Here is an 18009-nt window from a genome sequence, read left to right on the forward strand (position 1 = left end):
ACCTGTTCCCTGCACGGTGTATCTGCACGTAGAGTTTGTGTGTATGTTTGTGACGTTATCTTCACCTTCAAACGTGCTTCCAACCAACCAACTCTGGCCTCCAAACTCAGAAGGCTACGTGTCATAGCCGATAACTGCTCCTTTGATCTGTTGGTTACGGCGGGGCGCCAACTGCTGATCAGCGTATAGTAACCTGTACAAGCCAAGCTCTTCCCCAAAGACAATCACTAACCAAAAATTAAAATTCAAATTTTATTTGTCACGTACACAGTCATACACATCAGGACGCTCTCTATGGTGCAGGAGTAGAAGTTCCTTAGCACCTTGGAGGGCAGTCTAAAGTCTCTCAAGCGTCTGAGGTAGTAGAGACGCTGCCGGGCCTTTTTCACCACGGTGTTGATGTGACAGGACCATGACAGGTCCTGCGTGATGTGAACACCGAGGTATCGAAAGCTGTCCACTCTCTCCACTGGGCTGCTGTTGATGACTGGGGTCTGGTAGTTCCTCTCCTGCTTTGTACAAAAGTCCACAATCAGCTCCTTTGTTTTGCTGACATTCAGGAGGAGATTGTTCCTCTGGCACCATTTCTCCAGATTTCCTATCTCTTCTAGGTAGGCCGACTCATCGTTGTTGGCGATCAGGCCCACCACGACAATGTCGTCAGTAGGGCTGCAACAACTAATCGATAAAATCGATAATTATCGATAATGAAATTCGTTGTCAACGAATGCCGTTATCGATTAGTTGGGCTGCTCACGTCACTGAGGCGCGCGACCACAAGATGCACAAATACACATAGCCGCTCGCGCAATGGAGGTTACAGAAGCGTCTGCAGGAAAAAGCGCGCGCCCCGAGTCCTCCAAGGTGTGGGAGTGATTTACATTAAACGCCTCTAAGAAGACGGTAACCTGCACGCTATGCAAGACCGAGCTTTCATGACATGTCATGCACGAATACTTAAAAAAAAACATGTTGGTGTTACGGATGGCGAAACGTCAGCGGGGTCAGTAAAAACTGTATCTCCATCGTGTAAAAGTTGAAGTGCTTTTGTTTAAACTGTTTGCTGACTTCGGGACAGTCGCGCTAGATCTGTTCACGAGCTACTCGCGAGCATCACATTGCGCAATCACCTCATGAGCAATAGTAATTAGTTAAATGGCGCTATTTTAGATCAGCTTAATTTACACGTTGTGAATAACAGTGGAATATTACATTTAGTGATTGTTGTGGTTTTCAGCGAATGCAAAAACAGTATATTTGTGACTATTAGATTTTTGCATTTCTACAGTTTTTTTATAGTCCACTACAAAGTTAACTTGTAATTAACTGTGGTTTTACTTATGCATACATCATTTTATTATACAAAATTACATTATTTTAGCTGTTTATATCTTATCCACTGTGATGTTATGTCCGATAACATTTAGAGTTCCGGTTCGGTGTTGGAGACCGGACAGTTTTTAATTGATGCACCAGACTAAGAAGTGGAATACAATGTGTGTGCTTATGGAATAAAAACATTATAAGTTGAAGCAAGTCGTAGTTCCGGGGCATTAATAACGTAACATGGTGTCAGAAATAGGGATTGGCGATTGATTGATTAAAAAAAAAAAAAAACGCCAGCGAGACCCACGGAGAAACAGCTGCACGGAGAGCGGCCGGGGAGAGGCATACGGGAGACGAGCGCCCGCGAGCCGAGTGCAGGAGTAGAACGAGTGTTTTTCCCGTCATGGAGAAGTTAAATCCACCATCGCCTATGCAGCTCGTTGGTAATCTTGCGGATAACTGGAAACGTTTCAAGCAGAGATTCAACATCTATCTTGATGCCAGTGGTGCGGGTGGAGATGATGAGAAGTTAAAAGCATTAATCTTTCTGCACGTGATAGGTGAGGATGCACTGGATATATATAAAAGCTTCCAACTTGACGAGGCAAATTTAACACTGACTGTTCTCATGACAAAGTTTGAAGAATACTTTGTCCCAAGCAAGAATGTCACATTTGAGAGATACAAATTTTTCTCTGCTGATCAGAAACAAGGAATGGCTTTTGATCAATATCTTGCTGAACTGCACACACTGAGTAAGACTTGTGATTTTGGAGATTTAAGAGACTCACTAGTGAGAGACAGAATAGTCCGCGGGATTCCCGATAATGGTCTCAGGGAAAGACTGCTACGTGAACCAGCTTTGACACTGGAGAAATCTGTCAACATGTGTAGAGCTGCGGAAATAACTCGTGCTCAAGCCAAAGAGCTGCATAGAAATGATGCTGCAGTGCATGCAGTAAAAAGAGAGGAGCAACACACAAAACAACCAACAAAACAAAAACAGAGAATGAAAACCCTAAGAAGCAAGTGCAGCAGATGTGGAGGGACACACATGCCACGATCTTGTCCTGCTTATGGGAAAACCTGTAACAGCTGTGGGAAGAATAATCATTTTGCGAAGTGTTGCAAAGCTGATTATGCAAAGAAAAAAGTACACACCGTTGAAGAGCAGCCAGAGGAATTCTTTGTTGATTCTGTTCAAACAAACATGGAAGACAAAGCTGAATGGATTGTACCACTGACTGTAAATGAGACAATAATTCCATTCAAATTAGATACAGGTGCACAAGTTAACCTGATGTCTGTGGATGACTAGAGAACTCTCAAAGTTAAAAACAAAATACACTCAACAAAAATAAAAGTAACAGGATATACAGGTGAGGATGTCACTGTCAAAGGAAGCTGCATGGTGACCCTGCAACACAAGGGGCAGCTGTTAAAGATACACATGCTGATTGTGGAAAAGAGTGTCCAGCCAATTCTAGGACTGAGCACATGTGAAAAACTTGACTTAGTAAGGAGAGTGTTTGTAGTGACATCACAGTTCAAAGCAAATGAAACTTCATTCATGGAGGAGTACAAAGATGTTTTTAAAGGACTCGGATGTCTGCCTGGGGAGCACAGAATAAGCATTGATGACACGCTAGCTCCTGTGGTGCATGCATGCAGAAAAGTTCCATTTGCATTGAGAGAAAAACTTAAAGAGGAATTAGCACGCATGGAGAAGCTGGATGTCATAAAGAAAATTGATGAACCAACAGACTGGGTGAGCTCACTAGTCATTGTGCTCAAGAAAAATGGTTCCCTGAGAATATGTCTTGATCCAAGGGATCTCAACCGAGCCATAAAACGTGAACATTTCAAACTGCCAACCAGGGAAGGGATCATGTCTCAGTTTGCTGGAGCGAAGTGGTTTAGTAAGCTTGATGCGTCGTCTGGCTTTTGGCAGTTGAAGCTTGATGAGGCAAGTTCTAAACTTTGTACCTTCAACACACCAGAAGGCAGATATCGTTTCCTCCGTCTACCGTATGGTATTCTGTCGGCACCTGAAGTATACCATAAAACAATCCACATGATATTTGAACACTTACCAGGGGTAGAGACTATGATGGATGACATAATCGTGTGGGGTTCTAACCGGCAGGAGCACGATGCACGATTGAGGAAGGTCCTGGAGCTAATAAGACAGTCAAATCTGAAATTGAACAAGGAGAAATGTGAGTTTGCAGTCAAGAGCTTAACATTTGTTGGGGATGTTTTGTCTGAGGAAGGGGTCAGGCCAGACCCAAGAAAAACTTCAGCAATAGTTAACATGGAACGGCCTCAAAATAAAGAAGAAGTGAGGAGATTCCTTGGAATGGTCACTTACTTGGCCAAATTCATTCCCCAGCTGTCAACACATTCTGCTCCACTCAGATGTCTCCTCGAACAAAAGAATGAGTGGATGTGAGCTCACGAGCAGGAAAAGTGCTTTCAAAAATTAAAGCTCATCATCACAGAGGAGCCAGTGCTCAGATATTATGACCCACACAAGACCACACGAATTTCAGCAGATGCCTCACGATACGGCCTAGGCGCTGTGCTTTTGCAGCAACATGGAGAGAGCTGGCAACCAGTAGCTTATGCTTCAAGGGCCTTGACGAGTGCAGAAACCAACTATGCACAAATCGAAAAGGAACTTTTGGCTTGTACATATGCCTGTGAAAGGTTTCACCAGTATGTCTACGGACAGTCCTTTGAAGTGGAAACAGACCATAAGCCACTGGTGTCCATAATGTCCAAAGTCTTAAATGACTGCCCAATGAGAATCCAACGAATGCTCATCAGACTCCAAAAATATGACGTCAAAATGATCTACACACCAGGAAAGTTCATGTTTGCAGCTGATACACTCTCTCGGGCTGTCGACAAGCATAAAAGCCTTATTAGTGAGAAAGGTGAAGACATACAAGCGTATGTTGACATGATAGTGACCTCTCTTCCTGTGTCCCCAGAGAAAACCGAACAAATTAAAAATGCAACTGATGCAGATGAAACAATGACACAACTCAAAGAGACCATACTGAAAGGTTGGCCAGAAAAGAAAAGTGACTGTCCAAAGCAAATTCAAGACTACTGGTCATGCAGAGCTGAACTTTCAGTAGTGAATGACATCATATTCAAGGGAAACAAGTTTGTCATCCCTGCATCGATGCGGAAGGAAATGCTGCACAAGGTTCATGAGGGACACCTAGGTGAAGAGAAATGTAAGCGCAGGGCCCGTGACGTAATGTACTGGCCAAGAATAAACCATGAAATCAGTCAGACTACAGCTTCATGTGAAATATGTCTCACATACAGGTCTAGGCAACAAGCAGAGCCACTCATGCCTCATCCAGTGCCCGATTATCCATACCAAAAGGTTGGGGTAGACCTGTTTGACTGCAATGGTAAGAGCCACATGGTAGTTACTGATTATTTCTCCAACTATCCAGAAGTTGCAACACTTCAGGTGACATCTAGTCAGGCTGTCATTGCTTTCCTGAAGACAGTCTTCGCAAGACATGGAGTTCCATGTGAAGTGTTTTCTGATAATGGCCCACAATTTTGCAGTAGGGAGTTTGATGCCTTTGCTAAAGAGTGTGGATTTCAACACACTACATCGAGCCCAAACTACCCTAGGTCCAACGGGCTGGCAGAGAGTTCTGTAAAGATTGTGAAGGCTCTCATGAAGAAGAGTCATGATGGAAAGACAGACTTCCATAAGAGCCTAATGATTTACAGGAGTGCTCCGCTTCAAAATGGGTTTCCAGCCCAAATGCTAATGGGTCGACGGATACGCACTAACTTACCCATTCACCAGGACTTGTTGACACCTGCAGGAGCAAACAGAATCAAAGAAGCAAAACAACAACTCAAAAGCAAACAAAAAGAGAACTATGACAAGAAAGCAAAGACCCTGCGAAAACTCAATCCTGGAGATCAAGTTCGTATCCTGAACCATGCAACAGGGACATGGACGCGACAAGGTTGTGTTGAAAGAGAAATGGTACCACGGTCATACAAGATTATGACCGAGAATGGTGCAATTCTAAGAAGGAACAGAGGGGACATAAGACCACAAGTGACTGTTCAAGATGTCGAGTCGCTATCAAATGAACATGATGTGTCTCAAATTTCCACAAGCGAACAGGTTGACAAATGTTCTGTGGATTATACTGACTCTGATCTGACAAAAGAAGTTACTGCTTCACCTGGGAAGGGTTGCAGACAAAAACGCACTGTTAGACCCCCTGAAAGGTTAATTGAGATCTGTTTAAAAAAAAAAAAAAAAAAAAAATGTTCATTGTCAAAAGTCTGTGATGCTTTTGGTGTGATGTTGTTATGGAAATGTTACTTTTGGCATGAGAACAAATTGATAGAACATAAGATTTCAAAGGAACGTTATTTACATTTAAAGGGGGGAAGATATGATGTTATGTCCGATAACATTTAGAGTTCCGGTTCGGTGTTGGAGACCGGACAGTTTTTGATTGATGCACCAGACTAAGAAGTGGAATACAATGTGTGTGCTTATGGAATAAAAACATTATAAGTTGAAGCAAGTCGTAGTTCCGGGGCATTAATAACGTAACATCAACTGAATATATCAGTGTATTTTTTAAACTCTATATATATATATACACTAGATTTTATTTAAGGTTAAAAATGTCAAAATTAAAGATTATTAAACTCTATATGTGGTTTTGCATTTTTAAAAGTTTATTTTTATACATAAATAATACCCTGATTTATATATATATATATATATATATATATATATATAGTTATAAGCGAAATATCAAATTAAAGAAGTGGTTAGGTTTTATCCGATTAATCGATTAATCGAAAACATAATCGCCCAACTAATCGATTATCAAAATGATCGTTAGTTGCAGCCCTAGTCGTCAGCAAACTTGACGGCGGTGGAGTTGGTAGTCGCCACGCAGTTGTGGGTGTACAAAGAGTACAGCAGGGGGCTCAGAACACAGCCCTGGGGTGCTCCAGTGCTGAGAGTGAGGGAGGCTGAGACATGACCGCCCATCCTTACTGCCTGTGGTCTGCCAGTTAGGAAGTTGGAGATCCACTGGCACATAGATGAGCTGAGTCCCAGGTGCTCCAGCTTGGTGGTGAGTGTGGAGGGAATTATGGTATTAAATGCAGAACTGTAGTCAATGAAGAGCATTTTCACATAATTCCCTTTCCTAGCATCCAGGTGAGTGAGTGATGTGTGGAGGAGTAGAACGGTTGGGGCGGTATGCAAACTGTAGTGGGTCGAGTGTGTCTGGTAGTGAAGAAATGATGAAGTCTCTGACCAGGCCTTTCAAAGCACTTCATCACCACTGAGGTGAGAGCTACAGGGCGATAGTCATTAAGAGAAGCAGGTTGAGGTTTCTTTGGGACAGGAACAATAATGGACTCTTTAAAGCATGTGGGGATAACCGACTGAGATAAAGAGATGTTGAATATCTCAGTGAACACAGGTGCTAGCTGGTCTGCGCAGGCTCTGAGGATACGGCCTGAGATGCCGTCTGGTCCTGCTGCTTTCCTGGTGTTCACTCTCTTGAAGGCTCTTCTCACGTCATGCTCGGTGATGATGAACGCGCTTCCGGCTCTGGCAATGACTTCCTGTCTGCAGCTGTTAGCGCCGCTAGCATTAGCATCGCTAGCGTCTTTAGCTGCAGCCTCGAAGCGAGCATAGAAAGTGTTCAGCTCTTCTGCCAGAGTCACGTCCGCGTTCGTCATAAAGGTTGTTGGTGCTTTATAGTCCGTCATTGTCCTTAATCCCTGCCACAGGCTCCTAGAGTCACTCTGTTAAAGTTGTGACTCTAGTTTTCTCCCGTAGCGCTGCTTCACCGCCTTCCGGACGCTGTATGACGCAGCCTTATTTGGTTCCATGTCCCCCGACGCGAGTCCCGTGTTTTAGGCAGCGGTGCGAAATCTCAGAGCGTCGCGAATGGTTTTATCCACCCACGGCTTCTGGTTGGGAAACGTTTTAATAGTCTTTTTTTCCACGGTATCATCCGCTAGTTTCCCGATGAATCCCACAACCGCTTCCGTAAACACGCTGACGTCATCATCTGAGCTGTTTCTGAACATGTCCCAGTCTGCGTCATCGAGTGCGTCCTGTAACGCGGCCACCGATTGGTCCGTCCAGCGCGCGACCTCCCTCTGAACCGGAACTTCCTGTTTCAGCCTTTGTTTGTATTTTGGCATAAGGGAGATGGCGGCGTGCAGCTCGCATAAGGCAGTGTCCGTGTCCAAATGACGACACATGATGGACAGTAGTTCCAGGTTTGGTGTGCAGGAGCGTGTGAGAGGAACAACGCTTGCGCTATTGCACCAGCTGCTGTTCACCATTAAACACACGCCGCCTCCCCTTGACTTCCCCGAGTCCCGCGTCCTGTCCATGCGGTGAACCGAGAAGAACTCGGCCGGCTGAATGGCATGGTCCGGCACTGCTGGGTTCAGCCATGTCTCGGTGAGGCAGAGGAGAGTGCAGTCCCGAATGTCTCTCTGGAACTTTATCCTGGCCCTGAGGTCATCGAGCTTGTTTTCCAGTGACTGGACGTTGGCGAGCAGGATGCTAGGCAGAGGTGTGCGGTGTGCACGGGCTCTCAGCCTGTTCCTGACGCCAGCTCGTTTCCCTCGGGGCCGCCGCTTCGCGTCGCGTCCTTTGTTTTCCCTCAGGATCTCACTCGGCCAGCTTGGATCCGGAGTTAAAAACTTTGAATTGTGAGTACATGGTATACCAATAGAAACAAGAGTGTCTCTATCATAACTAATGTACTTCATGGTGATGATTTAGCCGGTTTAAAGTTACTGAAAGATATCTTAAAAAACGAAAACAAAGTAAAATAGGTCGGAGCAGTCGTGACGGCAGCCGACCTCACCGGCGCCATCGCCATCTTGCCATTAAAATGTTAGGAATTTAATTAAACACAAATATACAAATTATATTTTCTTTATACATAATATTTTCATTTTATATATATATATATATATATATATATATATATATATATATATATATATATAGTACTTTTACTACACCGAATAGAGAAAGTGCAGTCAAAGCCCGGGGATTTTGCGTGCTGTCGCGTTGTATTTAAAGAGTAGTACATATTTTTGTGTTTTTTTTTTTCATTTTATGTCTGTTGTTTTATTGATAAATCTGCTTATATCTGCGCACGCGTTTAGCAGCCTTTTGATCAAAAAGCCGCACGCGTAACTCACTTTCACTTTGCACAAGACAGTGTTTATTGTTTAGTGTATATTTAAAGCGCATAAACACAATAAAACAATAATGTTTTAGGCTAACATATCATACATCTTCGTAGTCTTTTTGCACACACGCGCGGGTGCATTTCAATAATAATTAGAATAATAACAATAATAAATTCAGAGCACTACTACTAATAGTTATAATACTGAATGGAAAAAGCGCAGTCAAAGAAGTACCATCATTTAAGGAGAGAAGAAAATGAAGAATAAACACATTAGTATTTACAGTTTGAGCTCGACACGTTTATGAGCTCTGTCGTTTGCTGTCAATGGGCACCAAAGAGAGATAACACATTTTTGGCTCAGTAGACACACAATACTTCAGACTGAAACACGACTGCCCCTACAGGTAATAAAGGGCATTTTAACAGCTTGCAAGTCGCGTGATCCCTTTTTTCGACACATGTGTTTTTAATGGCCAGGTCTGTACCTGTTACAGATTTTCTGGGTGAAAACATTTTTATCCCTTTAGGCAAAATAAAGGAAACATGAGTTATGAGCTGAACTTTTAATTTCAAATGCACAGTGTTAATCTCAACATTAAATCATTTAATTAATAAATCTCATATTGGTGTTAGTATTTTAATTTAGTTTAAGTAAAAAAAAATTGTTAATATATGATCAGTAAATTTTCTATATGATGCAGAAACAAGCTCTGCAACATTTTGACTTGTCTACCTCCAATAAATCACTAAACACACACAAGGTAACAGGTAACTCTTCACTTTGTCCCCTCTGAAGTCCGAGGATTTCACTATTGTAGACCTTCAAAAAAAAGAAATACAGATGTGGCCATTAAGACTGCGTGTGTTTTCCCGCGAGATGCCGCAATTTAGCTTGCCGTGAGCAACAATCGGGAATTTAAATAAATGTGTTGTGCTTCACTGAGTATCCGCCAGATGGCGCATGGAAGGACTTTATCTAAAAGCCGGACCAAGTACTGTACAACAAAGAACTGTGTATAATTACTTAGCTCAAAACAATATTGTTTCCAGTGCTGAAGCAAACATGAATTTTATTTTGTTTTACAACAGATCTTTCATGATAAATGTGTGTATATGTGCTTTATATTATTTTCATAATAATGAAATGAGATGACCAAATTCATGCTTTAAAATTCCTAATAAATTTCTTATATAGGTTTTTGTAATGTTTTAACAGGGACAAAACAGTAAAAGACATGGCATTGTCTCGGTTTAAATGGTGTTGAAATTAATTAAATTTCTTGATAGTAGGCTATCTGATAGTGTTAACAATGCGAATGTCCTGATTCGTGAATATGGCAACATATTTTATTTAAAATGTAAAAATGTGTCGACACCATCAGAAGACATGAATAAACAATATATATATATATATATATTTATATATATATATATATATATATATATATATATACAGTGGTGTGAAAAACTATTTGCCCCTTCCTGATTTCTTATTCTTTTGCATGTTTGTCACACTTAAATGTTTCTGCTCATCAAAAACCGTTAGTCAAAGATAACATAATTGAACACAAAATGCAGTTTTTAAATGAAGGTTTACGTTATTAAGGGAGAAAAAAAAACTCCAAATCTACATGGCCCTGTGTAAAAAAGTGATTGCCCCCCTTGTTAAAAAATAACTTAACTATGGTTTATCAAACCTGATTTCAATTTCTGTAGTCACCCCCAGGCCTGATTACTGCCACACCTGTTTCAATAAAAAAAATCACTTAAATAGGAGCTACCTGACACAGAGAAGTAGACCAAAAGCACCTCAAAAGCTGGACATCATGCCAAGATCCAAAGAAATTCAGGAACAAATGAGAACAAAAGTAATTGAGATCTAACAGTCTGGTAAAGGTTATAAAGCCATTTCTAAAGCTTTGGGACTCCAGCGAACCACAGTGAGAGCCATTATCCACAAATGGCAAAAACATGGAACAGTGGTGAACCTTCCCAGGAGTGGCCGGCCGACCAAAATTACCCCGAGAGCGCAGAGCCAACTCATCCGAGAGGCCACAAAAGTCCCCAGGACAACATCTAAAGAACTGCAGGCCTCACTTGCCTCAATTAAGGTCAGTGTTCACGACTCCACCATAAGAAAGAGACTGGGCAAAAACGGCCTGCATGGCAGATTTCCAAGGCGCAAACCACTTTTAAGCAAAAAGAACATTAAGGCTCGTCTCAATTTTGCTAAAAAAACATCTTAATGATTGCCAAGACTTTTGGGGAAATAAATTGTGGACCGACGAGACAAAAGTTGAACTTTTTGGAAGGTGCGTGTCCCGTTACATCTGAAAAGTAACACAGCATTTCAGAAAAAGAACATCATACCAACAGTAAAATATGGTGGTGGTAGTGTGATGGTCTGGGGTTGTTTTGCTGCTACTGTCTACCAAAAAATCTACTGTCTACCAAAAAATCCTGAAGGAGAATGTCCGGCCATCTGTTCGTCAACTCAAGCTGAAGCGATCTTGGGTGATGCAGCAGGACAATGACCCAAAACACACCAGCAAATCCACCTCTGAATGGCTGAAGAAAAACAAAATGAAGACTTTGGAGTGGCCTAGTCAAAGTCCTGACCTGAATCCTATTGAGATGTTGTGGCATGACCTTAAAAAGGCGGTTCATGCTAGAAAACCCTCAAATAAAGCTGAATTACAACAATTCTGCAAAGATGAGTGGGCCAAAATTCCTCCAGAGCGCTATAAAAGACTCGTTGCAAGTTATCGCAAATGCTTGATTGCAGTTATTGCTGCTAAGGGTGGCCCAACCAGTTATGGGCCATGTAGGTTTGAATTTTTTTTCTCCCTAAATAATAAAAAAAACATCATTTAAAAACTGCATTTTGTGTTTACTTGTGTTATCTTTGACTAATAGTTAAATGTGTTTAATGATCAGAAACATTTTGTGTGACAAACATGCAAAAGAATAAGAAATCAGGAAGGGGGCAAATAGTTTTTCACACCACTGTATGTATATATATATATATATATATATATATATATATATATATATAAAGTAAATATTTTTTTAAGAACACAAAGTTCTTCTGACTTTTTATAATAATCATTATATTTGCTGTTTGTGTCCAGCATTGAATAATTATTTCATCCATTATTTAATCACGGCTGGAAATAATAGCTGGAATGTGATGTGATTGTGAATTTATGACTGAAATAAAGCTGTTCGTCTTTTGTAAAGTACTTTCTCTTTACAAAAGGCAGCGTTTTATTAAAAGGTTGATAAACGTTGATAAACGTTGATAAACGATTGATAAACGGTGTTGTACAGTATATACAATGCGACAGCGCGCTCAGTTACTCACTTCTCACCTTTTATGTAGGTCTGCTCGGACTAATTCGTTTTAAACCCCTTTAAAAATGTGTGTGTATACAGCCCAAAACATCCATCAGTTATTAACGATAGCATCTATTTAGAAAAAATGCCCCAGTGATTTCGGAGCTTCAGGAAATCTCCCGGCGCTCTGCGCATAACACCGAGCCAACTCATGTCGGAAAAGAATTTATAAACGGTTTCTAAACGTGGGCTATTGTTTTTTTTTCCTATTAAAATATTTGTTCTAAATCTAAATTAAAATCCTCCTCTTTAGTGCCTTCTATTCCTATTAATCCTATTGTTCATTTAGTGTCACTGTGAGCTTTACAATGCCAGACAACATTCAAATGCAAACTATTCACTCTCCCCAAGTGTGAATCAGCTGTTCTCACCTAAACATTTAGAGGATCTGTAATGCACCTCTCCAAACTGTAAAAACCTCTTGAAGCTGAGGCTTTTCTGAAGACTTTCAGGCCTCTTTTTAAATTTGTGTAAATTTAATCTTCTGGATTCTAGATTCTCAAGTTGACATTGTTACCGTTTTTAATCCTTGGAATGAAAGAAATTGATATTTTCCTTATGATAGCATAAATTGCATTGTTTTTACAATAGTTTTTTGTCTTACAATGCATCAAGATGATACCCCCGAAATGCAAAATGTTCATGATAACTCACAAAAAAAGGCCAATTTGTCTTTTCCTTATAAAGTGTTTAGGTGAAATTCCACCTATACAAGTGTGACAAATATGAAAAAAAAAAAATAGGAAGGGGCAAATACTTGTGACAAATGGCACTTCACATGTAGTCAGATTGTTCCACTGATGAAACTGTGCCAGGTGGAGTTATAGCACTTTCAAAATCACACTAACGTTACACTGATATAAATAACTTTGAATGATGAATGCTTTTTAGCACCCTTGTGACTCAATAAAAGACAATGCACAGAATATTTTCTAACAGCCTGTAAATGATATATTTTGCTGTGAAACTGTTTATAAGCCTCCTGGGTCTGATGTTGAATCCATTGCGTGGCACACTCGCATACACACTCACATGCTCATTCACCCACTGCAGGAAATTACTGAATCCCAATTGGCCTAATCTGCATGGACACATTTAGGAATGTCTTTAACATTCCAAAATGTGTCCAAACCACACAATTACTATGTCCTCCACTTTGGCTTTTCTCTTGCTCTCAAACCTCGTAGATTGTAGCTGCAATGGCTACGCCCTCTCCTCAGGGCTGCTCTTTCTCGCAAACGTCGTAGTTCATTGGCTTTTTGAGACTGGAACAGGGCAGCTTGCACCAGGCAGGTTTGCCTCTCAGGGAAAATGAAAAAGGCCATACAAATCGGCACGTCATTCAGGACGCTAAAAAGACAAACTCGAATCGATCCCGGACCCTGGAGTTGCAAGGCGAAAATGCTAACCACTACACAACTGTGCCACACCCTCTGATATTCTGAGTCTGAAATGGATTTAAGCATTTCTTTCCACACTCACCAGTCGGTTGCTCTTTCGGCACGTTGGCTTTTCAAACCTGGACCAGGGCAAATTGCTCCAGGCAGGTCTGCCTCTCAGTTGTATTGAGACTCTGGAACTGATACAGAATACAGCTGGGGGATTCGTCTTCAACATTCCCAAATTAGTCTTCCGAATAAGGGGGCCATTAATTAGTGGATTATTTTACTTGGGTGTTTTGTGAGCAGAGAAATTATGAGCATGTAGGAAAGATTGTGTTGAAATGGAGGTCTAAGGCAGAGCAATTGGTGCTGAGGGGAGCAGACACAAGCCTCGGGACCTGAGCGAGTCACGGCAAAGTGCAAAATGTCTCCCAGTCGGGGAATCGAACGGCCGCGGATTCTTTAGCTAAAAATCCCTAAACGGTTTCCCATTCATTTTCAATGGTAGTGCTAAACCACTACGGATGCGATATATTTTCGGCCGCCGGTGGCCGCTGCGGAGCCCGCCGGCGCCCATTCCGCGCACTGATTGGTCGAGCTGGGAACCTGAGTGAGACAGACGGAGACCACGCTGATCGGTAAGTTTTTTTCTTTTATTATTATTAATTTTAACTTGAATAAGACACTGACAGATGAACAGACATTATCTTAGCTCTTCCTATACATTTCTCGCCGCCATCATCATTCACTGAACGCTCGTGCTCACGTCTAAACACACTGAACACATCATTCATTCATTTAGTTAGGGGGCATTTAGATGAAGTAGCAACACACAAAACGCTAAATTTAATAATAAAAAAACGCTAAATTTCATTCTGTTACATCTAACTCTAATGTGTTTATTTCATAAGAAATGTTATATAGTATATTTATCCACTTTGGGTGAATTTCATGGTACTTACTTCAGTTCAGCAGGTACCTAATATGGTATTTTTGTTCATACAGTACCACAGTGGATACTGTATGTTTGTACACAATGCTGGTGTGGTAAAGCACAGGCAGTATCATATTAAATACCCACTGTAGTACCATGGTCTTCACAGAATTGTCCTTTGGAGGGAACCATAACAGAACCATAACTGTTTGTACTGTTTGTGCACAGTAAGTTAAACTGTATTGTGAAAAATGTATAGTTTTTGTGATAGCTTCTATGTATCTGATGGATTTTCATGCCAGTGTCAGGCCTTTGCCAGCATTACGGATAATGTGTGTTTGTTTAATTTGTGTAAAAGGGAACCTAGACAGTTAGAATTAGATAGTACAGACAGTAAAAGTACCTGTACTGATATTTAATCTTTATAATCCTTGTTGTCCACTGAGCATTTATATAACATGTTATAAAAACTATGCTTGCTTGTGATGCTTAATTAAACAAAATATTTTTTCTTTGTAACCGGTAAAATGCACAAACGAGTTTGAATCCATGTATTTTAAATTAAAAACTGATCAGTATGCCTATTATGAAATGTGCATGCCTATGTAGTCTTTATTTTATTATAATTTTTCCATATTTCTTTTAGCTTCAGCTCCTGCTTCTGCTTCTGCTATGCCGCAAACGACATCGACTGCCAGAGAAGGTACAGGCATCGGGACCTGAAAGAGCTGTCTAACCAAACGTCCTCCTGCGCTGGGACCACAAGTCGTTTTCCCAAACTAAATCTTCAATTAAATCTTTCCTTCTCATCCCAAACAGCCGACTTGTACACACGGGTTACACTGGAATGGCAGGGAAGTAGATTACAGAACTGCAAAGGTATTTTTTTGTACAAGGATCTGTAGAATTATGGAGAAGGAAGGATCTGGGCATGGAGAAGGAGATGAAATGGAGAGAATTTCAGGACTATAAATTCAATGAGATGAAAAGACAAAAATGGGAAAAGACAGAAATGATAATGTGAGAAAGGGGGAGACTGACCGTGGTTTCTTAAGTGTGTATTTTTTTTCTTCTTCTTGTTCTTTATAGTTTTTGTTATTGTTGCCAAGAGTGTTTAAAATACAGTATAATAATTTCTGCATGCTTTATTAAGAAAAGTGAATAATGTATAGTGAGAAGTAAAATAAATTAATGAGTGTGGAGATTGTAAAAACTTAATTGCAATTTCAATTAAAAGTGTTTCGGCTGAATATGTGAAGTCAGTCTTATTATTTAACAGCCACAAACCGAGTTTTGGATATAATCATGACATTACATTATCAAGTTATGCTTCAGTACTAAATGCATGTTTGCAATTGAGATTTTTTTTTCTTAAGCTATGAAACATTAGCACTCACCTTACTATAATTTTATAATAATCATAAGCAAAAAGTATAAAACAAAGAATTTACATATTCACCCAGAGCGGGATTCGAACCAGGGTCTGGACGATTTTATGCTATTAGTTGAGCAACGCCACACCACGTGGAAAGCCGCAAAAATGCTTCAATTTCATTGGCTGTCACCGAGTGCCAGCTATTCACAACTTGCCTGGTGGTGGCAGGGGGGCATTTTAGCGCATAACACTGGAACTTTGAGCACTGGCTGGGAATTAGAACCCGGGTCTTCCGCATGACAGGCGAATCACCTACCACTGAGCCACCAGTGCCCTTGTATATTCAGAGCGCATAAAAACAATAAAACAATAATGTTATAGGCTAACATATCATACATCTTTGTAGTCTTTTTGAAGAATAAATACATAACAGTTTGAGCTTGACACGTTTATGAGCTCTGTCGCTTGCTGTCAATGGGCGCCTAAGAGACACAACACATTTTCGGCTTCAGTAGACACACAATACTTCAGCCTGAAACACGACTGCCCCCTACAGGTAATGAAGAGCATTTTCACAGTTTGCCGCGCGCAGCCGCGGCAAGTCGCGGGATCCCATTTCTCAAAACGTGCGTTTTTAAAGGCCAGATTTGTAGGTCATTTTATCTTAACCTTTCACACTAATGATTAGGGGTTTAGTGGTGGAGGAGGTAAAAGCATGAGAAGACACATTGACTTCATAAGTACAGCTGTAGTTTCCCTGATGGACAAAATCTGCCTCAGGAAAAAGGTAGACAGCTGAGTGGTTAACAGCTGACTGAGTCCAAGTAACATTAGCTCCACTGAGCTCCAAGTGAAAGAAACCTCTGGTAAATGTTGTTGTAGTCTCTGCAGTTTGCTTCTTTATTAATGTCCCAGTTTTATACAAACTGAAGTCTACAGAGATGCATGTTGTGCTGGGTGTGGAACATCTGAACTGAAGGACTTCTCCAGGTGAGACCACAGAGTTTGGGAAGTTCTGAGTCAGTGTGGGACTCTGTAAATAAGTATATTGAATTATTTAGTGAATGTGTTTACTTTAAACTGTTTTGCTACAACAAACAATAACAACTTACTTGAGCACACGACTCCAGCATCTTCATGATGTTCACAGTTCTCTACTCCAAATCCTCTGTGTGAGCACTGATCTATGTAGCTCTCAGTTCCAGTACACTGAACATCATTCAGCCAGGTTGGTTTACTTCCTTGACCAAAGCGGGCATTATGAGGAGCGCTGACTGCTTTACCACATCCAAGCTGTCGACACACCACCTCTGCATCCTTTTAGTCCCAGGAATGATCACACACTGTTCCCCCTATATGGAAGGGGTAGCTTCAGACATCAAACTGTGAATTTGTGTTTTTTTCAGGTAGAATAAAAGTTAGCATTTATTTTATATATCACTACTGAGAACCATGGGAATTAGACAATTAGCATATTATTATTAATATTATTATGGTTATAGAAACAATCTAAAACAACCAGGGGTCCGTTCTTTGTACGTTGCTAACTCAGTTAGCTGGATTTGATTGTTGTGGATTTGTCCTGATCTTGGATTGTTTTGTTCTTCAATGTGCTTCTAGCATTTGTTGTCATAGCAACATATCCGTAAGCTTGAACCTGCTCGGTAGCAGGTTTATTTTATGTAAACAGGATTTAGCCTGCGCTCCTGGCGGGGTATGATTGGTTGAAATGGCGAGGTCACATCTGATTGGTTAAAGAGCACGACTGACGTGAACTGACTCACGTAGGGAAAGAAAAGTATCTTGCATATATACCAATATATATATAATCGCTATCAAATATTATATTAAAACATAAATTCATAAGTTTATTAATATCAAATATTATATTATAATAAACCCCAGGCACGTGACAGCCGTCAAGACCATTAATACAAATTCTTGTATGTTTATTTTATAACATTTATTTTTCAGGGGTTTGTCATGAATATGCAAATAAATAATTAAATATAATAAAAATAAATATTTTTTATAATAATAAATTGGACGAAACTAATATAACAAACAACATAAAAGTATACATGTTGTATTTAAAAAATATCCAACATATATATTTTCATATTGCTTATTTTATTGTCCATGTGATTTGTAAACCATTAACCAATGAATTTCTGTTCTAATATAATATTTGATAGCGATTATGTTAGGGGGGCAATACATGACAAGGGGCATTTCAGCGCATAACATGTGTTACAAAAGAAGTTTAGCTGCTCTTTTGCCTTTTTGTGAACCAATCATAGGGGTTGTGATCAGTGTTTCTACTGTCGATGCATATCGCCTTTTAAA

The 18009-nt window shown here is 40.4% G+C and overlaps 1 protein-coding gene across 1 annotated transcript in view; it reads right to left on the minus strand.

The window, feature by feature from the left end:
- The window catches only part of LOC128544935 (deleted in malignant brain tumors 1 protein-like), a 217951-nt gene that overhangs the window by 168068 nt on the left and 31874 nt on the right, over positions 1-18009 (minus strand). Inside the window, exons 8-9 of the mRNA XM_053515248.1 lie at positions 16776-16971; positions 16333-16704 (exon numbers count right to left, since the gene is read on the minus strand). Of these exons, the coding sequence (XP_053371223.1) occupies positions 16333-16704; positions 16776-16971 (568 nt within the window). The remainder of the gene's footprint in view (positions 1-16332; positions 16705-16775; positions 16972-18009) is intronic.

Source organism: Clarias gariepinus, chromosome 16, assembly GCF_024256425.1.
Source record: "Clarias gariepinus isolate MV-2021 ecotype Netherlands chromosome 16, CGAR_prim_01v2, whole genome shotgun sequence".
Taxonomy (NCBI): Eukaryota; Metazoa; Chordata; class Actinopteri; order Siluriformes; family Clariidae; genus Clarias; species Clarias gariepinus.